The sequence below is a fragment of the Pipra filicauda genome, unplaced genomic scaffold, assembly GCF_003945595.2.
Source record: "Pipra filicauda isolate LSUMZ 115617 unplaced genomic scaffold, ASM394559v2 scaffold287_size946512_pilon, whole genome shotgun sequence".
NCBI lineage: Eukaryota > Metazoa > Chordata > Aves > Passeriformes > Pipridae > Pipra > Pipra filicauda.
The window spans coordinates 686137-713814 of record NW_024104406.1 but is presented as its reverse complement, the minus strand read 5'-3'; the positions used below and the strand labels follow the sequence as shown (position 1 = coordinate 713814).

At 50.2% G+C, this 27678-nt stretch overlaps 1 protein-coding gene across 2 annotated transcripts in view; it reads left to right on the top strand.

Moving 5' to 3' along the window:
- The window catches only part of HCN4 (hyperpolarization activated cyclic nucleotide gated potassium channel 4), a 135127-nt gene extending 107455 nt beyond the window's left edge, over positions 1-27672 (top strand). For both annotated transcript variants that reach the window (XM_027723669.2, XM_027723659.2), the window contains 5 exons: positions 2292-2510; positions 13018-13164; positions 14449-14689; positions 16372-16536; positions 26018-27672. In XM_027723669.2, the coding sequence (XP_027579470.2) occupies positions 2292-2510; positions 13018-13164; positions 14449-14689; positions 16372-16536; positions 26018-27633 (2388 nt within the window). In that variant the 3' untranslated portion in view covers positions 27634-27672. The remainder of the gene's footprint in view (positions 1-2291; positions 2511-13017; positions 13165-14448; positions 14690-16371; positions 16537-26017) is intronic.
- Positions 27673-27678: the final 6 nt, after the last annotated feature.

Below are 27678 nucleotides of genomic sequence, written 5' to 3'. Positions count from 1 at the left end.
ACACTGAACTCAGAAAGCAGCAGCATTTCTGCAACATCCAGTGAGAAATGGGAAGGGAATTCATTTAACAAGGAAGGAATGGGACAGGACACCTGCCCTGCCCTCTCTGCCCCAGTAAAGCAGAACACGTGCTTCCCACTTTTACAGCCGATGCACCATTTTAAGCAAAAGTCGTCTCAGGATTCCAACTTCTCTGCTGAAGTGAGGACAGTGGATGGGCTAAAGCCATGGATTTACAGCCATTCTGTAAGTGCAGGGGCTTTAGCTGCCAGTACTCCAAGGCTGAGGGAAAGGACCTGTGTCTCATGGAAATGTTAGCACTGAGGCTGCAGGAATGCCTGTGTGAGCTGCTCAGTGCCTTCACGGATCAGAAGTGAGTCTCCAAAATGACAGAAAACACGGAGGGTGAAAAAAAATGCCTCCCCCCTTTCCCAACTTCTTTGGCTAGGACTCTTGGAGCCACAGCCTAGGCATGAAGGAGCAAGAGGATTCACTCCTTTGGCCCTTACACCTGAGGAAGCACCATGGCCAGACCCTTCCTGCTGCCCTGGACAGAGCCACAGGTGCCCTTTGCCCTCCCCTGTTCCTGGCTCCCCTTTGGGCTGCAGCTCCTCACACACACGAGCAACTGCACAGCCAGGAGCAGTCACCAATGGCCACATTGTCTCTTGCCCCCTCTCTCTTGGCTCGAGGGTAGTTTTTCCAGGGGAGCAGGTTCCTGCTTTGTTAGGAGGTGAGCCCAGACAGGCTGGCGCCAGCAGGGAGCAGGTTGCAATCTCTGCTGGGCTGTGAATGTGCTGCTTCTCCTGTGTCTGCTCTGCTGGCACTGGTGTGGCTTTGCCCTTCTTGTTGCAGAGTGAATCAGGCCTCTCTTGCATAATGTAACTGAATCTGGCCCGGTAACACTAACCCTGTCTTTGTCCACGTGCTTATCTCCTAACCAGGCATCAGCTCCCTCCAGAGGTCCCAGCTCTATGCCACAGCTCCCATCAGCAGGGCTGTGCTTTGGCACTGTTTGCTACCTGTAAGATGACTGAAAAATTTCCATCTGCATCAGTGGCTCTCAGAGCTTTTTGCAGGGATCTTCCCCACCCACCTCACCGTGCTTGCACACCTCCAAGAGGTGCCCAGTAAATCCAGGGGATCCCAGCTCTGCTGGGCGCTGGTGCTGAGGCTGATGAGTGGAGGTCACACAAGTGTTCCTTGGCTGTTCGACCAGCCACCGCCAGGCTTTCTGTGCAGTGACCTTCCCAGTTGCTGTGTACATGTGCTTGCACAGCTACATCCATAACGTTCACACCTTCCTAGGAGCAGAGAGAAGGCTGAGGAGTGCTCAGGTCGCGTGCTGCGATGAGGGTCACGTAGCACAGGCATTTTTCACATGCCTTGGAAGAGCAATGTGCGATGACAGTGCATTTACTTTACAAGGTTTTATGGCAAGGACTTGCTAGCAGATAGTACCCACAGGACAGCAAATGTACCTTGAGCTGTTCCATGAACTCAAGCTAATCAGAATAATCATGAATCTTATGCTGGTTTTTCTCCCTGTGCCATGATGTAATTGCTGAGGTGCTGCTTGTGTGAGTTGCAGTGGCAGAGCACAAGGTGTCCTGGAGGAGCCTCTGCCTTCCACTGGCCTCTCCTGGCAGGTTATTGCTGCTCTCAAATGAGACCATTTGTAGTTGTCTCAGCTCCCTGAAAAAAAGCCCCGTTTTACACTGAGAAGAACTTGCTGTCCGCACATTATCAACTTCATTTTCTGCCCTTCCCACCTCCTCAGGTAATGACCACAGATCCTGACCATTTCCTAAATTGCTGGGGAGTGATTTTCCCCACTCTAAGATCTTGCTGCCAGTAACCTTGCTCAGGCAAGGTTTTACCAGTCTTTTACCAGTTCTGCTTTAAAGTCCATTTCCCACTGGAGTAATCACTCCCTTCAGTTCCTTCTCCCACATGTGGGCCATTGTGAAAATATCCCAGTGCATCATCTCAGTTTATCCCAGGTTAGCAGCGTGTCAGACAGTCTGGCTTCCTTGCTGGAAAGAGTACATGGAATCGGGAAGAACTGTGGCCAAAGTAGGTAATGTCAGATGACTAAATCCGTGCTTATTTTTCCAAGTGGAGCGTGCCCAGCTGCTCCAAGCCGCCGCAGAATTAAACCGCCTGTTTAACATATGGAGGTGCTTTAAACATGGATTTTGGGGTGTAACATTGGGTGTGCTTTTCCGAGCCGTGTCCGTGTGCGGCACGCCGTGTCCCGGTGCTGAAGCTGTGCCTGTGTGTCTCCGCAGAACGACTCCTGGGGGAAGCAGTATTCCTACGCCCTGTTCAAGGCCATGAGCCACATGCTGTGCATCGGCTACGGGCAGCAGGCGCCCGTGGGCATGTCGGACGTGTGGCTCACCATGCTCAGCATGATCGTGGGGGCCACCTGCTACGCCATGTTCATCGGCCACGCCACCGCCCTCATCCAGTCCCTGGACTCCTCCCGCCGCCAGTACCAGGAGAAGGTAAGGACTGGGCTTGGCAGCCCTCCTGCGGCCCCACGGGGCTTTCTGTGCTCTCAGTGACCCCGAGGTGCGGTTCCCTGGTAATTCATCCCCATCCATTCACTCCAGCAGACCCTCTGGAAGAAACAGATGCAAGATCAGATGAATAATAGTAATGCAAGTGGGTGGTTTTTGTTGTCTCTGCTGGTCTTTTTAGATCGACGTTATCAATGTCACTGCTATCTGAAATCCTAAGTCGCTTTTTCCTTTCCGAGATCTTGTTTCAAACCCCAAGTGAATGTTCCAGAATGTGCAGCTTTTGTTTAGCAAGTACTCTGTTAAAAGTATCCAGATTATTCACTTCAGTGCTCATGAGTGAAGGTACAGAACAAACCCCAAAGCCCAGATCAAAGCTGGGAGCTCGGAGCAGGTTCCCCGGGTAGCTGTGGAATTAATTGCACCGTTGTTGAACAGCACAATGGAGGGCACAGCCAGAAATGTCACAGCTGATCAGGGTCCCACTGCCGCAGCAGCCATGGATGGTGCTGGGTTTAAGGTGATGCTGTAAATCTGTGAGATGGTCAGGGCATCCAAAAAAAAAAGCACCTTCCCTCAGTTAGTGGGGCTGGGGAAGCCATAGGTGAGGAGCTGTTACAGTCAGGGTCCTAGGGATACATTCAATCTGGAGACTAAGAGGAACTGGTCCTATTCTGTCTGACCTTGCCAGGTGCAGTCAGAGTAGGTGAAAGGGGAGCTGTGATTCAAGTGAGGAGATTATGGTAAGCATGCACAGTCCAGGTGAATTTTATGTTGAGGGAGGAGGTGGGATGGCCTAGGAACAAGTTTCAGACATGGAGATTACAGTGCTGGGCCATGGAAAGAGAGCAGGGGAGAGAGGGAGAGCAAAGACGGTCAGAGGCTGACTCATGCTTTGAGGATAGGGAAGATCCCAAACCACAGCTGGAGCCGAAAGAGAGAGAAAGCCCAGGAGAAGAACATAGAGGACCGGGATGCATCCAGAGCACTGGGCTTTGTGTAGAGTTTTAGCTCTGTGTTACAGCTCAGACTAATTCTAATGGACAGCAAGGCATGCCAAAGAGAAGGACACTGCAGCACCAGGAACGCAAGCTGATCAAATCTCTGGATGCAGAGTATTTATTCAAATGTGTTTGAAGTAGCATAGAAGTCAAGGACTGATTTGCAAATCCAACCACCTGGCCAGCCTAGAGCAGCCAAGGTTACACCTGCAGCACTGGGCACTACGGGCTTTGTCTCAAGCCAGGCCTGAAGACAAGGGCAGACACTGACCCTGGAAGTTGGATTCCAATCAGTGCTGAGGGAAACCAGTCACCAGGAAGCCAGCAGGGACTGCAGTGGGGGTGGCAGGAGCAGTGTGAAATGTTAGAGCCTTATTAGAATGTGGAGACGTGAATGACAGTGTTAATGGATACAGGGGAAGAGCTTTGTGACAAAAGCAGCAGATAGAAGATTTCACAAAGGGTGTATTTCATGTGTAGTGGTTTTAGCAGGTTCATTTCCCAAGTTTTTCTCCGGGGATCGAAGCCTCAGGGATTGAATACGTTAATTTTCCTCTTGCAAATGGGACAAATGATGGCCTAAAAACAAATATGTATTTACTTTCTGAATTCCTTAGCACTTGAATAGCCATGATTAAAATGAGGCTGCTCCGTGATTTGCAGCCCTGAAACTCAATTTAGTTCAGTCCTCATGGGACAAAGTGTCTGGTGAAGCATATTATAGAGAGAATCTCAACAAGTTTGGAGGTCGACTGGTAGAAGCAGCAATTGAGAGACCTCTGCTGAGGGCACCTGTGGGCTCTGCCTCTCTCCTCAGCACAGCTCAGCCTACAGGGACTTTGGGAGCTGTTCTGGGAATAGCCAGAAAAAGAGGAGGCAGTGGGGAGGGAGGGGAACAGCAGGAACATCAAACAGGAGAGGAGGTTGTAGCTGGTAACTGTCCTGAGAGGCTTTGCTTGGTGTAACCCTCGGGACAAGGTTCAGGAGCGGGTTTTTGGTGAGGTTTCAGGTTGTCTAGACCTCTGCCAAACCAACTTGTTCTTCCCTTGTACAAACAGGGCTTTTGAGAAGAGGAATAAAAGCCGAGCCATGCTGTCTGTTGGCTTCAGGAGTAGGGCTTGCCTCCCTCTGCCTTGGATTCACTGAACATTTGGACATTCAATCCCTGTCCTGTCTAAATCCGGTCCTGTAGCATCTCATTTCATGCTGTGCTGGTTTCTGCAAGGCAGGGAAGCTGGATGGGATGGATGGGGTGGTAGGAACCATGGAGAATTTGGAGAGGGATATTGCCCCCTCCAGGCCAGTGCAGTGTTGAGGTTCCTGAGTGCAAGTGGGGAGTCCCCTGTGGCACAGAGCAGTCACGCCACCGTGGGCACTGCAAGGGGCACAGCCACCGTGCAGGTCTGGCCCTGGCCTCCCTTGAAAAGCTCTGGCTCAGAACAGCTCTCTAGATCTGGCACTCTGATGTGACTGTTTGATTTCCAGTCCCAGAGGCAAAGGTAAAAGGGACCTGTCTGTCACATCTTGCATTGCATAGTTATTATGGTCACAGAGAGTCAGTGGCAGGATCAGCAGCTGACTCTTATCTCTTAACCTCAGCCTAGTGTTACATCTTTGCAATATCTTTGCATCCAAGACTGGTGTCTGTTTGCTGCATGAGACAATGCCCCTACAGGTCTATCCTGAAGGATTCTGATAGAAACATTTCCCAAAGTCATGTTGTGCAATTCCATGTTATAGCTGAGTCAACTTGACAGCTTTGACCTAGGGGGGGAAGCCCCACATACTTGATCTCACCCAGTGCTCCCTGCCACTGTTCTCAGCTGTGCTTTTCTTACTTCATACTGCTCAGACCTTCACTCACATCTAAGCTCATCACTGACTGCAGAAGTACCCCACAGCCTGCAGTAACTGTGGCTCACGTGAGAGGAAGAGTGTTTCCTGCCCAGGAGAGGAATAAACTAGATGGATATGCAAGTTATTTTCGTGCTTTTTGCAGGTTCTCCTATTAATTTCTTTCCCTAATCCTAGAGCTCAGCTGGATTAGTATTTCTGTCAAGTCACCACACGCACACACACACACTCTCATCCTCCCCAGCAGACTCGGTAACCTTGAGGCTTTGGGGAGGGTGACTGTGCTGTTTTCTGCAGCCACGCTCCTTGGAACAGAGCAGAGACACTCCAGGCTCCTCTCCCCCATCCCAGCAGGATGTAGGCAGTGATGGGCATTGTGCTGGGCTTGGCTCTCTGTGTCATCTCCCCAGGTGCACACAGAGGAGTGACTGAGGAGAGGTGGGAATTGCTGCTGTCAGCGTTGCAGAGCCCAGCAAAGCTGTAATCTCTCCTTCCAGAGCCTCATCTCTCCTCAGGATCCGTGCTACACTGGCACTCTCTCCAGCTCTCTGCTCTCCACATTCATTGCCCCCCTCCTCCTCCTCCCTTAGCAGTCTATCCAGGGCCTCTTGTTCTTAAAATATATCTGGGCAGGTCCTTGCATATTCACTTGTCATTATTCTGAAGAAGCACGTGCTGCAGCACAGTTGCAAGGGGACAAGCAGGTAACGCTGAAGAGAGAGTCACTTTATAAACCCTGCAGAGCACTGGTGACATCACCTCTCAGTTCCTGACACAGCCCTGCCCAACCATCAGCACAGCCTTTCTTCCCACAGTTCATCCCATGGTCTGGCTGTCCAAGCACTTTATTGTGTAACTATCAGCATTTAAGCCTGACTTCAACAAAGAGTAATTGGGGAAAATTTAGTCATTTTAAAGGCTGAAGTATAACAACTGGAATGTTCCATCTCTGTTAGAGATGTTGGACCAGTATTTGTTGGAGGGGAATTCAGACACTGCGCTTGTGCCTGCAATGAGAGCTGAGAATCTGTCTAGGCTCAGGTCCCTGCTCTTTCTTGGAGACCAGCAGCAGAGAGTCTTATTGGGCAGCAGGTTTAAGGAGTTATTTGGGCTATTTTATGGTCTGTAATGAAACTGGAACTCACAGCTGCGAGGTGCTGTGGAGGTCCGAGGTTTGATTAGCCTCAGAATATTTAGACAAATTCACGTGAGGAAAACCTTTCAAGTGCTGCTGATTGCTGAGGTGCAGATCCAGCCCCTGGCAGTGGGCATCCCTAATGTGCTTTTGTCAGAAAATTCAGGAAGGTGTAGGTGGGAGCTGGAGTGCTCTGTGCCTGTGTTGCTCCTTCTCCTCTTCCTCTTCCTCACTGAATCTGTGTGTCTGGACACACAGCACCAGGTAAAAGGAGCCCCCGGGCTGCCCCTTCACAGCTGCCTTGGTTCTTTAGGCTGGTTTACTGTGCAGTTTGGTGTTCTGAGCTGCCTCCAATGGTGTGTGCAGGCAATTGGGTGCAGAGATCTGAGCTGGGGTCCTGGATGCAGGATAATCACATTAGCCTGGCAACTTGCCCTTGCTGATTAGTCTCCCCCTCCACTCCCCCTCAAGCCAAGCTAATTAACCCGAGCACAGCCCTGTACTGGAGCTGCATTAATTCTCCTGGCTCCAGGGCTGGCTTAGCCAGGGCTGCCTGGGGGACAGCAGGGCACAGATACACTGAGGTAACTCGTGTCAGCTGCTCTGAGCCCGGAGTTGGGAACAGACTGCCGGAATTCCCACACCTGCTCTGCCACAAAGCTGGCGGGGGGAAAACGTCATTACCAGTCTGGGCAGGATTTGAAGTGACATTCCCAAGTGCCTGTAGGTTCTCAGGTGGCATTCCCACATTCCTAGAGTTCAAAGGGGTTCTGTAGAAGTCCCCTTCCGAGGTAACATCCGTTCCAATGCCAGGAAAGCTGCAAAGCTCCTGTACTCCTTTGGTAATGTGTGTGAGGGAGAGGGTACAGAGTGTGCAGCACTTCAGAAATTAAAGGTGTTTGGAAAACTTAATCAAATGCAGAATGTAATCAGATTTCCTAATTGGAAAAAGTTTGGAGAGCTTTGCTTCAACTGCACTGGTTGTGTGTTACCTCAGTCTGTGCAGAGGTGGCCTGAGAGCTGTCGTGTCCCATGTTACTGTCAATCAAAGCATCTGTGGTTGATAACAAGGCTTATAAATGATGTACTTTATTGATTGTGTCTCTAAGCCTCTGATGTGCCTGGGCCTGGTGTCTCAGCACTGCCTCAGGGTATTTTTTCTGTGATCAGGGGTTTCTGGCTGGTTTGCAGAGTCAGTAAGAATGTCAGACATAGGCAGTGGAGTGTTATGAATAATGAGTTGTTCATCTCAACCAGAAAATCAGAAATTTGTGTCAACTGTTTTAAGGTTATTTAATCCTTCTCATGAAAGAATCCTGGGCTGATTATAAAATGGAAATGTTTTCTGAATGAAGACCTAATGGTTTCTTTCAAAAATACCTCGCGGTACAAACTACCTTAACCAAGCTGGGGTCGAGTAGTTCTTATTCTCGCAGAGGAATATTTCATTGGTGAACTTGGTTTGCCCACGTTTTACTAAGAGAAGCCCCATTTTGAAGCAGTATAACATGTATCATATACTGCAGTCACAGCTCAGATTCTGACATCTTATTTGTGAGCGTGGCAGTCAGACAAACAGTTCTGTTCGGCTGACAGGAGCCTGGTCTGAGCAGTGTCTGTGCACGCACAGGGCCTGCCTGCCTTGTCAGGGAAAGGGAATTGTTCTTGCCTCAGCAGTTCTGCAGATCCCAGTGTGGGATTTCAAACTTCATTATCAGTTTTGAAATTAATTTTGGCACTTGAACTGTACCTAAATAAATAAATAAATACCTCACCGTGGAAGTGCGAAGCCTCCCCGCCGAGCCAGCTCTCCTGGCAGAAGGCTGCTCCCAGGAATCTTGATTTCCAATTGCACACACTCACTGTTCCCTTGTCCCCATCTCCAGCCTTTTGGTGGTGACAGATTTCACTTCACCTCCCTCGTTCTGCTCTTGTGATGAAAGTACTGCCAGTCCCTTTTCCCCACCACACTCCAGATATGTGGATCCAGTGACACGACCTGACATATCCAAAATATCCTGTGATCTGAGTTTCAGGAGATTGGCTGGCCAGGTCCAAAAGTGCCCTGTGCTGGACTTATGTTGGTATGTGACCTCTCAAACCCAGCGAGGCCTTCTCCTCAGGGGCTGTTCCCAGGCTGGAGCTATCCAGGGAAAACAGACTGTTTCCATAGCTGGGAGGTGCAGGTTTGTACATAATACAGTCACCACTGCACCACCTTCCTGGGATGAACAGGATTAGACCTTCTGTCTGAGCACCTGTAAGAGCAGACAAACGGGGCATTGCCCACAACATTTAATGCAAAGAGATTTGTCCCGGAGCTCTTGGATCTGCTCTCCTCAGAACCCCGAAGGGAGCAGACACTTACATTGCTTGCAGCAAAGATGGATGAGGTAAAAAAGAGTTTCATCAGGCTCACTGGTGACCCTGTTGCCACCTCCCAGCCCAGAAATGGGATTATCTGTTCAGACAATCCTTGCCTGAACAGGTGCTGGTGAACAGCAAGGGGAGGCAGCTGCAGCAGCTGGTGGTTACAGCCACCCTCAGGAATGAATGTTGGATAGAAAGTGGAGAAAAAGCTCTGGGAACTTTCTGCTGGTGTCCATGGGCTTTGTATGACAGTGAGGGATAAGGAGCCCAACTGTGGGTGAGGTGATTTCTGAAGGTACCAGGTAGGAAGGGTGAGAGTGTCCCAGGCTTTTCAGCAGGTGACATGTAACACTGAAAAGTCATCTGCTGGTGGCAAAACTATTGAGTGCCGTGGTACAGAGGTTAACCCAGGCTTTGGAGGAGGTCGGGACATAAAGCTCTTGCAGAATGCAAACTGCTTCCAAAGCTGAAGAGTAGAGAGACTTGGTTTTTAAATTTAGCTCATTAATCAAAAAGCAGAAGTAGTACTGATAATGTTTGGTGCTGTGCTCAATGTGGTCTGAGCTGTTCTGGTCGAAGTGGTGTTGAAATAACCACTGGCTCCTAAACAACCTGCTGTAATTTGCCTGTGCCACACTCTGATCTCCCCCAACTCCCCCCATGCAGCCACTCCAGCTGTCTTCCCACAGGCTCTGGATAAACTGTGGGAGACTGCACCAGTTACAGATCTCAGCAAAATTTCAGGAAGAAGGAAGAGAAAAATTATAAAAGTGAGCAAAAAATTATAAACCCACCAAAGATCACATCAGAAGTGTCAGAGTGATTTTATTATGTTAGAGAATTTCACTTTCCCTCCCTTAAACCACTCGCTCCTGGAGTCCTCCTGCAACTCCAGAATATGTGTCCTGATCATTTTGAGTAAGATGTGGAATAAATCCTGAGCATGGGAATATGAATGGTTTGAAAGACAAAAAAACCCAGAACTCAGCATTTGTGTGGGTTTGATGATTACTGAGTGCTGGGGAGCTGCACTGTTTTACTCCTAATCAGAGATCAGAGAAAATAAAACGGAGATGCAGCTGTGTCCCATCCAGACCCTCGTGTGGTGGATCTCATGACTCAATCTTTCCCCCATGAAGCACTAAATTCCACTTGGGAGAGTCCCAGCATTGGTCAGAGGGGCTGCCTATGGTTCTTAATCCACTCTCCCAGGGTATGTCCTACCAGGATGGGAAATGCTGTCAGAGCATTGTAATCTTTCCCTGAATTGAATGTGCTCTGCTGGAGCCTCCTTTTCCTTACACAAGTGCATCTCCTGTTGACTTACTTCCATGGAGTTTGGATGTGGAGACTGAGATTGAAATGAAACCTGGTCCCAGGTGATTTCAGCCTATTTCTAGAAGGATGCAAACAGTATCATAGAACCTGGAATCTCCTGAGTTGGAAGGAACCCACAAGGATCATCCAGCTCCTGGCCCTGCACAGGACACCCCAAGAGTCACACCATGTGTCTGATTCAGAACTAGGACAAGGAAAGAGTTGAGCCTCTTCAGCCAGTGGTTTATTCCTGCCTGAGAGAGGAGCACTGAGGGCATGGAAGGAGTTAAAAATATTTAGTTCCCTTTGGACTGTGAGTGATCTGAGCTTTGGTAGAAGGGGAGGGGAGTGGTGAGGACACGAGGGAAAAGTGGCCAGTTATAGAAGCAAAAATACTGAGCTAAATGGTTTCCTTTTGATATATTAATACCTCCTTCAAGGGCTTATTTGAGGAAAAACAGACTTAAGAAAATGAGCTGGGATTTAAATGGACTTGATTGTCTTCAGAGAGATTTAAATAATTCTTAAATGAGTCTTTTTAGTTGAACTCAGAGAGGCCACTAATCTCTGAGCACAGGTCAGGCTGAGGACATGGAGACAAGTGGGAGACTGAGCAGACAAGCACGAGGGAGGAAGGAGGTGAAAGGGGCTGACAGGGGAGGCCTGGCCACGTCTGAAAGGCACAGAAAGGGGCAAGAAGTGGCTTCAGAGGGTGCCAGATGTGCACAGTACCGAATGCTTGACCCTGCAGGAGTGGGGCCTTCAGCCTGGCTGAGCAGCTCCAAGGAAAGGGGAAAACCCCACATGAACCTTCAGTTTATCAAACGTAGAAAGAGGGACTGATGCTTTCATTTCTGAGCATCTCTGCCGACTCCATCTCTGCCCACAGGAGTTAAGGGCTCCCAGCCCCTCCAGCTGGCTGGGTGAGAGGAGGGAGCAATAGCAAAGGCAGGAGAGACAAGATACCTTCCTCGCATTAACGATGACAGAGAATGATGGTTTCTTATTTTACAGCTTTCTTTTATAACCATGATTTTAATTTCTAATCAGAAGCAGCACCTTTATTTCTGGTGAAGTAAATTCGTCCTGTTTTCCCTCTGAGCCTTATCTGGGGACAGCGGTGGCAGGAGAATCTGACAAGCCCCAGGGACATTGCAGAGCAGTAATTTATTGCTCTGTGTTACAAAGCAATAAATCCACGTACAGTAGTGAATAAGCAGAGTCCCAGTCACCCCATCCAAGCTGTGCTTGTGAATTTGAGAACTATGGGGGTGTTTTTCCCAAGAAGCAAAGGCCAGTTGAAGATGGATAGCAAGGGCTCACGGTGGAGAGAAGAGGAGTAGGGGCAGGGGGCTGGCACCAGGTGATGGGAGGCACCCAGCATATCCTGTCCTGACACAGCATCCTGCCAGTCCCTGCAGAACTCCAAAATCCCAATAATTAAGTGCAGGGTTCATTGCCAGTGCTCTGCCCGGGGTGACTCGCTTGACTTTGATCAGGCTGGAGTGATCATGAATATTTACAGTCAGCTCCTCTGCTTTGGAAATGCCAGGAAAGCCCCAGTGTCCCCTCTGCCACCTTGGCTTCTCAGAGCAATTCCTCCCCTCCCTGTTGCAGGTGGAGCTGGCATGTGAGGCAGGGCCAGCACAGGCTGTACCAGAGCAGAGAACTGGGGTGTGCAGGAGCGGCTGTAACGAGCACAACTTCAGTAAATAGGCTCTTCAGCTCAAGCTGCACCAAAGGGACATTCAGGGATGGACTTATCAGGGAGAAGAGGGGAAAGAGGGATAGGAAAGGAGCAACATGGTCCTTTTGTCAGGTACACACTCAGGATCATGTTCTGAACTCCTACCAGTGAGAGGGAGCGTGGCCATTGCAGTGCACACACCTTGTCCCTGCAGCACCTTCAGGGCAAGAGGACCCACTTACAGCCCTGTGCCCTTGAGGAAGTGTCATTTATTCTTAGAAAACACTGTTTATCCCCCAAACCTGCTCTGGCATCATTCAGAGCATGTCCTTGTATTCCACTCTAACACAATGGAAACACGAACCATTAGGAAGAAATGTGGATGGGTTAGACAGAGTGAGTGCATGGGGCAACAGGAGCCAGGAAAGGGGAGGAAAATCAGGACCTGTGCAGCCCTAGGTGGGAAAGCAAAGGTGCCATCATGGCAGGGCAGACAGAGGGGGGAACAGCAGGCCACAGGTACTGCAGCTTCAGACAAATAACTCAGGTTTGGGTCCTCTGTGTGTCTTTCAGTTTGTGACTGCACACCCAAGGGCAGGTGTTCTCTGCTTCCTGTGGCCCCTGGTACAGTGAGTCCTGTCCTCAGTGATGCCCTGAGGTGCTGCACGTCCCTGCCAGCTCATACCCTGGCCACCACTCTGCCGTGTGCCATGGGAAACCTGCTCTGGGGGCACGTTGTGCTTTCCTTGCTCTCATCCTGCACAGTTTGGACAGTCTTTGCACTGTTTCCTCAGAGGAGATTCCCAGCTGAGCACTCCCTACTCAGCTCTGCTCCCAGGGGAGGACAGACACGTGGGCTGCTGCACACCCAGGGAGTGAGGAGCTGTCTCCACAGGGTAACTGGCTGAGGATAAGTTTAAGAGTTAAATCGTGGGGCAGTCATTTTGGGGAATATGACAGCCAAGCCTGCAAACTCCCCTTGGAGTCGGACAGTTGCTCTCTCCTCCATCAGATTTACCTTCTTGGGCCTGGCTTGGTGTGAAGGGAGCAGGTGTGGGGGTGGTCCATGAGCAGGGCCCATCTGTTGCATGTCCTGGTAATGCCTGCCCTTGCTGTCTCCCTGCACAGTACAAACAGGTGGAGCAGTACATGTCCTTCCACAAGCTCCCGGCAGACATGCGGCAGCGCATCCACGACTACTACGAGCACCGGTACCAGGGGAAGATGTTTGATGAGGAGAGCATCCTGGGGGAGCTGAGCGAGCCCCTGCGAGAGGTGAGGAGGGCAGGGAGTGGGCACTGCATTTCCTGTCACCCTGGGCAGCTGTGCAGCTCCTGGTGCAGTGTCTCAGCAAGCTCCCACTTCGTGTGTTTATCTAAAACTCTGCGTGGTGTGCTGGTCTCGTCTGTGCCCCATCCACCAGCTGGGACAGCAGGCAGAGGCAAAGGAAGGAGGGGCCTCCTAGCAGGGCCCACAAATCAAAGAAGTCTTTACAGAAGCCCCCCTCCCCAGTTGAAGCCTGGCAATGCAGGTTCTCCCTGGAATGTCAGCAATATGTCACCCACAAGTTCGAGGAGGGGTCTTTCTGCTGTATTCCTCTCCCTGTAATGTACCTCCATGGGAGAGAGAAGAGCTGAGAAAATGCCAGCCATGTTTTAAAAGTAGTTTTGCCAAAGTCTCAAAGGGCAACCCTCTAAAACTCCCAGTGAGGAGATGACAGATGCTTCCCCAGATCTCTTCCTGCTCCAGTCATCCATATGCTCCTTCCCTGTGTGGCTGGGGAGTGCTGTGCTGAGGTGATTTACTCAGTATCACTTTCTGCCACTCTCTGGGTCTGAGCTGACACACACAGAGCAGCTCCTGTGCTGTCACACCCCCCGAGTGACACTGAGCCACAGGAGAGACACAGCCCGTCTGCTGTGTGACAGCTGAACAGCTGAGCTGGGTTTTCTTCAGCCAAGGCTGATGATCCAGCCCGTGCCCCAGTGACTGGTGGCTCCTCTCCCTCCCCTCTCCTGACACTGTCCCAGTCTGCACAGGATAATTCTTTCTCCCAATGCCTCAGCACATTTGTGCAGTTTAATATCTCACTGACAAGCAAGGGCAGCAGAGAACGTGGGGCTGCCAAGGTGAGTTATGACATCTTCCCAGAGAGGAGCCCTGGGCTGTTTCAAAGAGCATTTCACCAGTGCTCTGCAGCTCTCGCAGTCCAAGGTTTCCTGCAGAAAGAAGAACACTGTGTGTGTTTGGGAGGTTGGGAGTGCTGTCCCTGCTCAGAGAGGAAGCACAGGAATCAAGGCAGTGGAGCACAGTGTCAGGCTGTCAGCTCCAGCTCACCAGCATCCAGAGCCCGTTCCAGCCTGCACTGGGGGAGCCACACCAAGGGAACAGCATTTTTCTTCCCACTTTGTAATTCACAGGTCAAGTAGGGGATGTCCATAGGTCATTAGATGTTGACTAAACATATGTGTGTCCTTTCTGTTCCCTGTCCCACCTCTTCTCCCCCCTCCCTCTCCCTCTCCCTCCATCTCTCTCTCGTTTGCATCACACCGTGGCCAGGAAATCATCAACTTCAACTGCCGGAAGCTGGTGGCCTCCATGCCCCTGTTTGCCAACGCAGACCCCAACTTTGTGACGTCCATGCTGACCAAGCTGCGGTTCGAGGTGTTCCAGCCGGGCGACTACATCATCCGGGAGGGCACCATCGGCAAGAAGATGTACTTCATCCAGCACGGCGTGGTCAGCGTCCTCACCAAGGGCAACAAGGAGACCAAGCTGGCCGACGGATCCTACTTCGGAGGTGCGGCACCCATTGCTATGCTCATACATTCCCTAAATTGTCCTGGTCACACAGGGATGGCACCACATGGGACTGACACCCCAGGCACCTCCCTCCTCCATGTCTGTTCATCTCACCTGCCCTGCAGCTTCCCAGAGAGGAGATGGTGCAGTGGGAGGTGACTGGGGCTCGTGGGCACTGCAGGAGTCCAGATAATAAATAACAAAACAGAGAAGGGAGGTTTGTTCTTACAGGTCCCAAATACTGACAGATCAGTGAAGCTGAGAACCTAAAGGTAAAAAATGGCCCATTCCCAAATCTCCAGGCACATTTGTAGTATTGCCTAGTCCTGCTGTCTGGCATCTACCACACAAAGTGCTGGATAGACATGGAGGAAAAAACACAGTCCGTCATCTCCCCAGCAAAATGTCAGGAAGGTCAGCAGGCAGGCAAAATGTGTCAGCAGCAGAGTTCTGGGACTAGCATGAGGTCAGAAAAGATTTAGGATATTGCTCTTATGGGTAACACAAAGATCCCCTCTCCTGTCAGAGCCCCGTAGAGAGCTCATACAGCTTGAGACAGGTAGGCCTCTGGTAGATGAATGTTGTGGTACAAGCACTGAATGCACCACCATTAATGATCTGCTGAGAGGAGGAGGATGAAACCTGCCTTTCCTTCCCTTCTTTGAGGCCTTTTCTCTAAAAAGTCCCTGTCATGCATTGCCCACACTCCTATTACTCTTAGTTCCCAGGGAACAACCTCTCTGCACCTCCCTGGAGTACAAGGATTTTGCATGTTTGCAAGCTGGGATTTGGAGTTACAGAGATACCCTGACAGATTGGATTGAAATTGCCCATGACATTCCCTGTGTTGTAGATACCATACACACAACTCTTTGGGGTACACTTACCATGAATCCAAGGAATGGTGCTGGTGGATTGACACCCAACATAACGCAGAAAGCAGAGCACTGTCGGGCTTTAGGTCACACCAGCTGTCTTGAAGTGCCTGTCTTAGCTGCCCATACTCTGTGTAAGCAGTGGAAAAGCAGGATTTGGGAGCTCTCTGTTGAGTGTTCCAGGAGCTGTAGTTGAATCAAGGGCTTTCTGTTCTGTAAGAGCTGAGCATCCGAGGAGGAGGGGATGACTGCAGTGTAAATACAGTATTTGCACCTCAATATTGAGGCGCCATTAATGTGGCTCTCCCTGACAGTCTGTAAGCATGTGGTATATCCCCAAAAATCTTTGAAAACTGTGAAAAGACAAATGTTCCAGGTGTGGGGATGAAAATTACACCCAGGCACCAAAAGCACATGTCAGCACAGAGCCTTTACTACAAATTTAGAGAGAATCAGCTTCAATGAGACACGGCTTGACCTTGTGCTCCCAGTGCCCCCAAGGAGCTGGAGAAAGACAGCTCCTCCAGTAGGAATGCACAAATGGTATCTTTGATAATCCACCATAACAAAACTTGCCCAGCTAATTAGATCAGCAGAATCCCCGAGGTGCAGCTGTGTGTGGCAGCTGCCACAACGGAGCCCCTGGTATTTTTAAATGTTGGTGCACAGGCAGGGGATTAGCACTGGCCGTGTTTTCGGTGGGGGAGCAGGTGGAGCCCAGCTGGAGAGGAGGCTGGGCGTGAGGGTCAGTGCAGGGGGTGTGCCTGTCCCCTGTCCCCTGTGCCAGCCTGCTGTGTCCTTGCAGAGATCTGCCTGCTGACGCGGGGCCGGCGCACGGCCAGCGTGCGAGCCGACACCTACTGCCGCCTGTACTCCCTGTCCGTGGACAACTTCAACGAGGTGCTGGAGGAGTACCCCATGATGCGCAGGGCTTTTGAAACCGTGGCTCTGGACAGGCTGGACAGAATTGGTAAGTACAGGTGTGAGTGTCTCCTTCTGTACCTGCTGCCTTGGCAACCCACCTCCAGGCTCGGTCCTTAGTTCCTTTGCTGAGTTGTGAACTGCAGGAGATCCCAGCCTGTCTCTCCCTGTCTGACTTCAACTCCCTCAAGGAGCCCCATAATCTAAACCTACCGAGGGTAAGTTTAGATTAGATATTAGGAAGAAATTCTTCCCTGTGAGGGTGAAGAGGCCGTGGCACAGGTTGCCCAGAGAAGCTGTGGCTGCCCCAGCCCTGAAAGTGTCCAAGGCCACGTTGGACGGGGCTTGGAGCAACCTGGGATAGTGGAAGGTCTCCCTGCCGACGGCAGGGGTGGGACTGGATGAGCTTTAAGGTCCTTCCTAAACCCAGACCACTCTGTGGTTCTGTGGTTGTTACAGCTCATAGTGACCCATCCCAGGATGCCATCCCAGGATGCTCTCTGTCCTGTGGGAGACATAACCTGTGCTGAAAAGATCCTGTGTAACTACAGGAGACCAGGATAAAATTCCTTGGTCACAACCAGATGCATTTAACACAGAGAGATTAAGTGACTTATGCAAGGTCATGCAAGAGGGCTGCAGAGCTGGGGACTGAGTATTTTGGACTCCCAGTCTAACTTCTTTAGCCTGTTATGCATCTCTTATTATCCATCTCTCTGCTTTCTGAATGGAAAAGGTCAGTGGAGGTCTGAGTACAATGCAGAAGGTGAGGAGGATAATGGGGTGAGGGGGGTAGGGAATAACCTGGCATCCCAGCAAGGGGTGCAGTGCCTCTGGGGCTTTTCCTGCCAGGAACATTTTATTCAGTGCATCTCATTACCTGCTGCAAATCAGAAAGTGTGACCCCTGAGGAAAAGGTTCTGAGCTAAATATGTAATTTGGCAAAGCCCCCGCTAATGAGGCCCTGGTGTAAGTGGCAATAAGCCCATTACTTGGGTTATTTAAATTAGACAGTAGAAGCACGGAGAAAATGTAATGTCAGGCACATCCAGGGATGGGCCAGCTCGGCTTTATCTCAGGTTCTCCAGGTCTGGGTGGTCAGTGCTGCTCAGCTTCCCAGCCTGATGCTCTCTGGGACTGTAGATACAGGTGGCCAGGGCATCCTGTGCTTCTTGCCTTTTGCTCTGTGCCTGCTGCACACATAACTTCCATGAAATTCATGGACAATTCTGAAACAGCTTGAAGAACCTCACATGCTTCTTCCCCAAGGAGAAATTCCGTTCCACAGGCAGCTGCAAAATGTCAACATAAGGTCAGAAGGTGACACAGAGCAACTGGAATAACAGGCCCTTTGGTGCAGAGCCCTGACATCGCCCCCCTTCCTTTTGCTATTCTGCTGACCTGAAACAACATCAGTCCCTATGCCATTGAAAATCCTACTGCTATCCTTGTTTCCCTGGCAATCAAACTCGGTTGTTTTCTGTTCTCTCAACCTTACACCTCAACTATTGCAAAATAGCATCTCCATAACCCTTTCCAACCCCGTGGTGCCCAGCACTCTTTAGCTGGAATTGCCCCAAGGAGCCTAAGGGAGTTCTGTGCACCCTACTGAAACTGGCAGATCCCATGGAAATCCCTGTCTTTATAAATAAGGCATTTCTTCACTTCCCCTGGAACGTGCACCATGCAGACAGAGCAGTGCAGTAGCTGAGTAACAGCATGGACCTTTGAAGGAATCCAAAGTTCCTGCATCTGCTGAGACTCACTGAAAGCGGAGGAATCATTCTGGAGGGCTAAAGTCGAGGAACAGCAGTTTTTGAAAGCCAGATATGAACAGAAGTGGGACCATATTTTTGGTTCCTGCCACATTCTGCTCAGGAGCTGTACACAAGATGGAAGCAAATGGGAGCCTCTTTCCAAGTCAGTGGTGCAATCCACTGACTCCCTTCTGCCCGGGTGACAGCGTGTCCTTGGGAGGCCCAAGCCCCAGTGAGCACATGAAGTGGCTCAGAGGGCTCTGTCACTGTTCTGGTACCAGGATAAGATCCATCCAATATTCCCCCTGTGCAGTGAGGAATCGAGAAAGCAGGGAGGAAGATCTCACCCCAATGTTTGTGGGATTACCTGCTGTTGGAGGGTGTGGAAAGCATGGTCTAAGCTTGTCGAGGTAGCAGGACGAGCAGGTGAGGCCTCATCCCTTGCAGCACCAGGAGTAGGGCTGGTTGACTGGAGGTGGGATGAGGCATTCCCTCAGCAGGGCAAAAGCAGTTTGGAAGCCTGTGGGTGGGCAGAGGGGAGGAGAGGGGCCAGTGCCCCCTGATCTGTGCCCCCACAGCTTCCTGCAGCCCCTCTGTGTTGGTGTGCCCTCTAACCTCTGCTAGTCATGGGAATTGATACCGGCATCCTGCCTGTGCCTTGCATGGCTGGGGAAGGAGCTCCCCAGGTGTTTGTACTTGCAGAGCTCTTCAAAGACTGGGAGGGATTAGTCTGCAGGAGTTGGCTAAGGCTGGGATTCTGCAAAGATCTGTGGCCGTGCTTAAGTCTCAGTAACTTCAGACTCTACAAACTCCTCAACCTGCACAATATCACACTTAACACTCCACAGGCTCAGGGTCGGAAGATTTACACTCAGAGAAATTAGGCTGATCACTCGTTAATAATCATTTTATCACTGATTAAATCAGCCTCCCTTTCTTCTTCTTGACCAAGCTGTAAAATTCTCTGTAGCATTTGTGTGTTGAAATGATTCTGTGATTTCTCCAGTGAGTAAGTCTTTGTCTGACAGTGTTTGTGAATCGTCCCAGTTTGTGATGCCTCTGTTACGTAAGTCGCATCAGTCTGTTCCTGACTGCCTTTGAAACTGGCTTTCAGTGACCATTGAAGCTTAAAATTAGATTTTCACAAGTATTTGCACTTGTAAAACACAACCACTTAAATGTTCATTGAAAGTAAATCCAACACGGGCCGTGAGTACTGTCAAATCAAAGTTCACTGATGCGTTCACAAGATATTGGGGGACAATTATTTTCCACTGTTCAATGTGCTGTAATAAGTACCATAAATGCCTGTCATTAGGTTCTCACCATCCCTGTCAAGGTCACTGGTGAGAGCTGAAAGCATCCCTCAAGCCAGAGGAAGGTGTTTTTTTCATTTTCATCAGGAATTTTTTGCCATATAGTTTGGAATGCATATATTTTGAATGCCACTTGCATATGTTTTGATACAAGGATGCCATTTAACTAAGGATTAAAGATGTCTCGTGTTTCCTCCAGGCATTGCAGATGCTAAAAAAACAAAGGAAAGCCAAGACAACACAATTCCAGTCTCTAAATATAATTTATGGTATTATTGCAGTATGAGAGTGTTCTGTTCAAGATACTACAGTGGTAGAAATTTTAAAAGCTTTGTCACATAAACAAACCACAAAAATAGCTGTTCCCAAACTTTTTGACTGCCAGCTCATGATCCCACTTCTGCAGTTGCAATCCTGTTGGGTTTGCAGCCCTGCTTGTCCAATCCTGACTAATCCTCTGGGATCTGCTGCTCAAAACTGGGCTGGCCTGTGTGAGGGGAGGTGAGCTGGGGATGAGAGGAGCTGGGATCGCTGCCAAGCTCTGCCACAGATTCCCTGTTTGTCCTTGTCCTGCCTTTGCTCCGTGCCTCAGTTCCTCATCACTTCTGCAGGGAAAATAATGCTAAAAGGTGGAGCTGGGAGTGTTTCACAGCTGCTCCCCTGGGGCAGGGGCCGGGCGAGATCGTGAAGGAATGAAAGGGGCTGAAATGTGGATGGATAAAACAGGGTGTGCTCAGCATCAGTTTTACACTGTATCCACACTGAAGTGCCAGATCTGTTTACTGCACACAGGTGAGTAACCCCCAAAGAGCTGCACATGTGAGAGGAGCATGATTATTTATATACATATATATGTGTGTGTGTGTATGTGTGTGTGTATATATACATACACAGTTCTTTTTTGAGGCTGCTGATACAGGCACAGGTGATGCAAGGATAAAAGTTCCCGTGGCCCATGTATGCAGTGGGAGAATGTGTGAGCTTCGACTTAAGCAGGAACTAAACAGTTGAATTTCTTTTTCTTTGGAAGCGAAGGCCCAGACTCAGAGTATTTTCTGTTTAGCCTCAGGAAAGGTATCAGTAACTCACCAGCCACGAGGGAATGTAAATTACTTCAGCTTAATTAAGGTGAACTGGCACCCCTGTTCACCTGAATATGAAGTGCCATTTCTCATGCAGCTCCAGAAGGAAAACAAAGCCCAAGACACCCCAAGAGAAGGAACAGTTGGGGGTGGTGATGAGATCTCAGGAGACCTGTCTTTGACTTCATCAATAACTTTGATCTTTGCTACCTGCATTGAAATAAAACATCTGCTCAGATAACATTTTACCATTCCAACACCTTTGTAAATAATTTTCAAGCCTCTTTTTAATTACATGGAGTAGGACCTGCTTACCAATGACACCTCTAGTCTCAGGGGACGTTTCCTGCCTGGAAGGCACTCCAGCAGCTCTCTGCAACCACCCACACTGCAAAGCACCTAACTGACAGAAAAGCAGTGCCAGAGTGTCCAGGGTCTTCCAGAGTGTGTCCCTGTCACAGCTGTCAGCTCCAGCAGGGCACTGAGATTGAGTGCAGGAGCTTTGGCATTTGTGCCACTTGAGGAGAACTCTTTGGCTTCAGTCTCCAGTGATAAGTAACAGCCAGGACACTGCCTCAGGCACCACAGGCACCACAGCCCCTCCAGAATGACACAGCTCTTCTCCCCTCATGGATATTCACATTCTACCCAACTCTGCATGTTCAGTTTATTTCTCTGCAAAGCTCAGTATGATGGGCATAAATGTGAAGAGTGGGAGGGAAGAGCTCTGTTTATTTTGAATTCTTTTTAACTGTGATGAGATTCACCAGATAATATTATTCACTGTGTGTCATCTGACCTGCAGCAGTTTTGGCTGCATTCTGTCTGTTAAAAGAAATACCACATATTTTGACAGATACCTGTTTGGTTTATGGAAGAGGAGAAGCAATCAGTGGCAGGCCTGAGCTGTACTGGGAGGGAAGACTTCCACTTGGGAAGATAGGGAATTGTCCATTTGAAATGTACCATCCAAGTTTGGAGGATGCAGCTTTAGCAAGAGGGAAGCAGAGGTGTGGGATGCAGAGGCTGCTGCCTTGGATGTGGAAGAGCTCACACACCCCATGTGCCATGGATTTACATGGCTCTCGGGGAAGTTAATCTGGAGCAGTTTCCAGAGCAGGTTTACGTGTTCTGAACTCCTCTGAGTATGCTCCTAGAGTTGATCCAGCTGGCTTTGCTGAGCTCTTTTCCAGGAGTTCCTTCGATTCCAGGCAGAAACCTTCCCACAACAGTAAGTGCAGTTCAGTGAGGATTAACTTACCTTGAGAGGTCAGGCTGGGATGGGGAAGGACTGGGAGTTAAGAATTATTCTAAGTTCCCTGTTCCAGCTGATTTCCCTGTTTACATGGACTCTAAGGCAGCAGCAGGAGCTGGAGCAGTGAGACCTCCCAGCCAGGACAGTCCCAGTGCAGAGGAGTCTCCCTGGGGCAGGGGAGCAGCCGTGGCAAAGTGCCCGTCACTGAGTGCGTCCAGGGTTTTCTGTGATGCCCCTCTGGGGATGGTGGCAGCAGGCTGAATTCCCACAGGACACCAGTGACCCAAGGAAGGGAGGGCAGAGACCCCCTGCAAAGCTGGGATGTGCTGCAACCGAGGGCCCATTTAGGACGAGGCCTATGAATAATGAGTGAAGACCTGAAAAAAGTAACCGTGTGGTGGGGGCAGCCACTCTGACAGCAGGCCAGGGCATAAGGCAGCCTAATAAAGTGAGATTATTTCAAATACATGCAAATTCAGAAAGCAATTTAGTGACCTGAATTCTTAAACTGCAGCCAGTGGGCTTAGAGAGAGCTGAAAAGAAAACTGAACAAAAAGTCACAGCTAATTTCCCCTGTGTCTGTGCAGAATTTTAACAACAGAAAGCTAATTTTGATTATTTGATAGAAGAATTATTGTTGAGTGCTGGCTCTTTTATGAAATCACATGAGCCTTTCTCCCTGTTCTTTTGTGTGCTATCTACAGTTGAGGAAAATCTGACTTTGCAGTTCTTAATTAAGGGAGCAACATCTGTTTGCTTCGTTTCCATAATTTTACATACCTCACTCCACTTCAAAGCACCAGTAGCTTTGCTGTGAACATCCTCAAGGCTCTAAATATCTTCCTTTCCCCCTATATTTAGCTTATTGTTGCAGTGAGGAAAACAGGGAGTTTTTAGACCCCAGAGGGAGTTCTAAAGCAAGGGAGGGGAGGTGGTGCATGGGGTGGTTGCAGGTGGTTCCTCTGCCAGCTCTGGGCCATCCCGGTGGGTTTGTGTAGTGCTTTTGGGGTGAGATTTGGGTGGATTGTTTCTCTCTGTACCTTAAACTCTGCTCAGCACTGTAATTTCTGCGGGATAAACAACACAGAAGGACAAACTGTCACACAGAGCCTCCCTGATTAGATTGAAAGGGAACAGAGTCCCTTTTCCTCTCTCCTGATGAAGCTTCTCCCTGGCTTAGCAAGAACACAGGGCTCCCTGCGGGTGGCTGAGCAGAGCTGGGAGCTGCAGAACCTCATTTCAGCGAGGGTTACACAGAGCAAACTCATCAGCTGTCAGCCCTCTCAGTGCTGCTCTCTGCTCTCCCTCTGGGCAGGGGCTGGGACAACAAATCCAGAGCAGGGAAGTGAATTTGTGACTGAAGCAGCTTCATAGATAAAATTAGGAGGAGGAATAATCTCAGAACCAATCTCAGAACCACTGGCCCAGGCAAAGTTACTCCCACTCCCTTGTTCCACTGCTGGGTTATGTCTCATGCAGCTCCTTAGTCAGACCTGCCAGGGAAATGTATTTGTCCCACCAGGACTCTGCTCTGTGCCTGCTCTCATCTGGTGCTGCTTGGAAGGAGGATTTTCTCCAGAAGCAACTAATAGGACTGATATTGGCGTGTGGAAACATCATGTAAATGATACAATTCATTAGAATGGTGAAACCAATTAATTTTTCAGTTTGCCAACCAATTACAATTTGGAAAAATGATTTTGAAAAATTCCTCTCCCCTTCAATAGCTGAGAGAACATTTTCAGTAATTTTCTACAGTGTTCTGGAGGAGAAATTTGATATTTTCTTGGCAAAACAGAAGAGAAAAATTTGATCTAATGAAACAGTTAATAGATACAAGCTGGGCTCAGGAAAACAGTGAAGTGTAATGTAATTTCAAAGGCAAAATGAAGTGCTCTGTTTTAAAAACTAACAAAAATAATCATTCCAAGTATTTTACTGGTATTACTTTATGGATTTGACACAAAGTTAAGGAGCTTCGATCAAACCATTTCCGGTGAATATTAGGCACCTTTGGGAAACATTAGCATGCTCTCTGTTCAGTGCCCTGCCAAGGAAACCAGAGTCTGTTGAGCTCCCTGTGTGTAGTCAGGAGCTCAGGCCATGGGAACACCAGTTCCCATCCGGGAGCTCTGATAACATCACCGTGCTTCCCATCGGAATCCAGGGCAGCGCTGGGAATTCCAGGCCTAGTCAAGCACACAGAGCAAATCAGGAGCCAAAGCCAGGTGACGTGGAATTAGAAGAGTGGAATGAGGTGCAATGATGGAAACACAGAGCAGTGGCTGCTACTGAGCCTTTCAAGAGCTGTTCCTCCTTCCCCTGCCCCGGCCGTTCCTCCCCAGCCTGGATTTGTCCAGTATCAGGACAGCAAATGCAGCAAGGCACCTTTTAAGCTTTGAGCTCAGCATGATGTCTCCCATCCACATCCTGACCTTGCAGTGGTGCAAGATCTACAGATTCCACATGCTGGGATTTGTACCTTCAGCTCCAGAAAGGGAGTGATTACAAACCTGCAGCCTGAGCCCCTCCTTAGCTCAGCAGTGCTGGTCACGCTCTCCCTTACCTGCCAGTTGTAGTGAGGTAGGTTGTCTTCTCTCCATGCTCTCTTTCTGTTTGAGCAGCAGTTTGTGAGCCCTTTTTTATGTGATTCTAGTAAAACCCAGGTGGAAATAACTCTCTGTGTGTGTGTGTGCAGCAGGACCCTCTGCACCGTTCCCTCCCTTTCACTACCAAATGCAGTTTAAAGGTGACATTCATGCTCTCTCTGGTGTGCCTGGCTGTGGGTAGAAGCAGGATCTCTCTGTATGGGGGTATCCAGTGTTATTCCAGTGCAGCATACAGTGAAACAGCCATTATATAACATCCTACACACGCACTTCCAGTGCAGACAAGCTCTCCAGCCCTTGGAACGACTTTAGCAGCGCAGAACCCTGTTTGCCTTCAGGACCGTGTCCTTCCCAGGCTGATGTCTTGCTCTGAGATGAGAAAAGAAAGCCTTTCTGCGTTCTTTTTTTTCATTTTTTTTTGGTAGGCAGTAGGTGAAACACAAAAGCATTAAGCATCCCATCCCAGCACCCACAACAGACACGTCTCAGTTCAGCTCCAGGGTCAGAACTCTGGCAGCGTTTCAGTGCAGCTCAACCCACTGCAAGCACCCAGGGCCACACCTCATCCTTTACAAAGTCATAAATGCTTGATCTTAGAAGGTAAAGGAAAGGAAAAACCCTCGGCGTGTTCTTCCTACCACATAGCCCTGAATGGTTCCCCAGAGCCTGACTGGTTCTGTCCTTCAGGCCAGGAGTGCATCCCTTCAGTGCCAGGTGCACTCCCAGGCCAGACAAACTCATTCCACCACATTTTCCAGCCCATTGCAAAGGCAAAGCACTGAGTTAATGCTTTGCTGCAGGCTGGGAGGGCCAGCTGGAACATGACGTTTCTGGCCTGCAGTTTCCCTAAAGCTGGGAATAGAAGGGCATGGCCAGGCAGGATGGGAGCTGCAGGATGTCTGAGGGTCATACCTGGGCCAGCTGAGCTTTTCCAGCACAGAAAGTCATAGAAGAGAATCACAGAATCATTAAGGTTGGAAAAGACCTCCAAGATCATCAAGTCCTTCTGTCCCTTGTTCACAGAGAAATTTCCTTGCAACTAAACCCACATATTTGACTCCAGAGTGAACAAGTCGCATGAGACAGATGAGAAAAGGGTGTAACTGAAGGAGAGTAACTGAAGACTTCACTGGACTTACATTTTTGATGATTTATTCTCTTTTTTTTAATGGAAGCTTAGATTGTGAGGTGCAAGATAGGACTCTTCCAGATCCATAAGCTTTGCTACCAGTCTGCCACGCTTATCAAAAGTGGCTTTACTGTCTAACTAGGGATATGAGTCCTGTTGGGCTCAGTTTGATGGGATCTTGAGGTTATTCATACCACAAAAGCAGAAGATGTGATGTTTGTCATCTTGTTGCTGGAGCAGAGAGACTATGCACAGATCCCATGAGGACAGTGGAGGGGAGACAGTGCCAACAATTCGAGGGAAGTCTGGCAGGAAGCTTTGAGGAAGCCTCCCATGCTTTGACATCCCAGAATGACTCTTTCTCTCTTCACTTTCTCTACAGGCAAGAAGAATTCCATTCTGCTGCATAAAGTCCAGCATGACCTGAATTCGGGTGTTTTCAACTACCAGGAGAATGAGATCATCCAGCAAATCGTGCAGCACGACAGGGAGATGGCTCACTGTGCTCACAATGTCCAGGCCGCCGCCGCCGCCGCCTCCACACCCACCCCGGTCATCTGGACCCCGCTGATCCAGGCCCCCCTCCAGGCTGCAGCAGCCACCACGTCCGTGGCCATCGCCCTGACCCACCACCCCCGGCTCCCCACAGCCATCTTCCGTCCGCCCGTGTCCGTCCTGGGCTCCCTGGGGCAGCAATCCAACCAGACTCCCAGGCAGCTGAAAAGATTTCAGTCCCTAATCCCATCGACCGGCCCCTCTGCCGTTGGCTCTCCCTCCAGTACTCCATCCCAGCTGCACACACCCGGAGCAGAAACCCCCTCGTCCTCTTCCTTCCACATCCAGCAGCTCGCAGGGTTCTCAGCTGCCACCGGCTTAGGCCAGTTCCAGGTGGGATCCCCTCCAGGTGGCTCAAGCCAGCCGGGTTTGAGCAGCACCTCCTCGGTGGGACTGAGCCAGTTCCAAAACGCACCTTCTGGATCACCCTTAGGTGCAGCTCAGCCGGTGCAGCAGCAGCAGCAGCAGCAACAGCAGCAGCAACAGCAGCAACAGCAGCAGCAACAGCAGCAGCAGCAGCAGCAGCAGCAGCAGCAGCAGCCAGCCCTTTCCAGCAGTGGATTTGGGCACTTCCAGCAAGCCACAACCAGCTCCCCATCGACGTCCCTCACCCAGCTCTCATCAAACTCACCCCCCAGTCTTCTCAACCAGTTCCAGCCAACCACCAGACCACTGCAGGGGGGACAGTTACAGCAGCTCTCGGGCAGTGGGACTTTGGGGGGAATGAATCACTTCCAACCCCCTCCTTCTTCCAACTCTCCATCCTCCAGCCTAAGCCAGCTGGCACAGGCCTCAGGTGGGCCGTCCTCAGGCCTGTGCCAAACACATCCAAGTGCATTAGGATCTTTAACTGGAACGATAGCCCAGCTCCACCAAGAACGGCCTCCCTTTGCCTCCGCGTCTCCACTACAACAGTCCGGTGTCGCCTCTCCCTGTTACACCCCTTCTGGCCTTAGTCCTCCCAGTCAGAGCCCAGTGGCAACAAGAACTTTCCAGAGTGGCCCTGCCGGGCCCACAGGCTCTCACGGCTCGCTGCTGCTGCCCCAGCCCGCCAGCCCCCCTCCGCAGATCCTGCAGGCCAAGGGCGCGGCGCCGGTGCCGCCGGGACGGCTCAACCAGGACATCAAGCTGATCTCTGCTTCCCAGCCATCTCTGCCCCAGGAGCTGGCGCAGACACTGGGCCACAGTTCTCCTCATTCCTCTAGAGAATCTGTTTCTAGCTTCTCTCCTTTTCCTGGAGGAGGGACTGGACTTCTGGGGAAGCCTTGCAGCTCAATCCCCGGGCGTGTGACTTTGCCGCGGCAGATGTCCTCAGGGTCTTTGCCACACCCGCTGGTGTTCGGGGCCGGCGCTGCTCCTCTGACTGCTGGTGGGCGCAAAGAATCCATAGTGCTCACAGGGGATCTGGAGCCCGTCAGATCCAAACTGCCCTCCAATTTGTGAGGACTCCTCCCGAGAGCTGGTTATGTCAGCCCTGCAGTTCAGTTC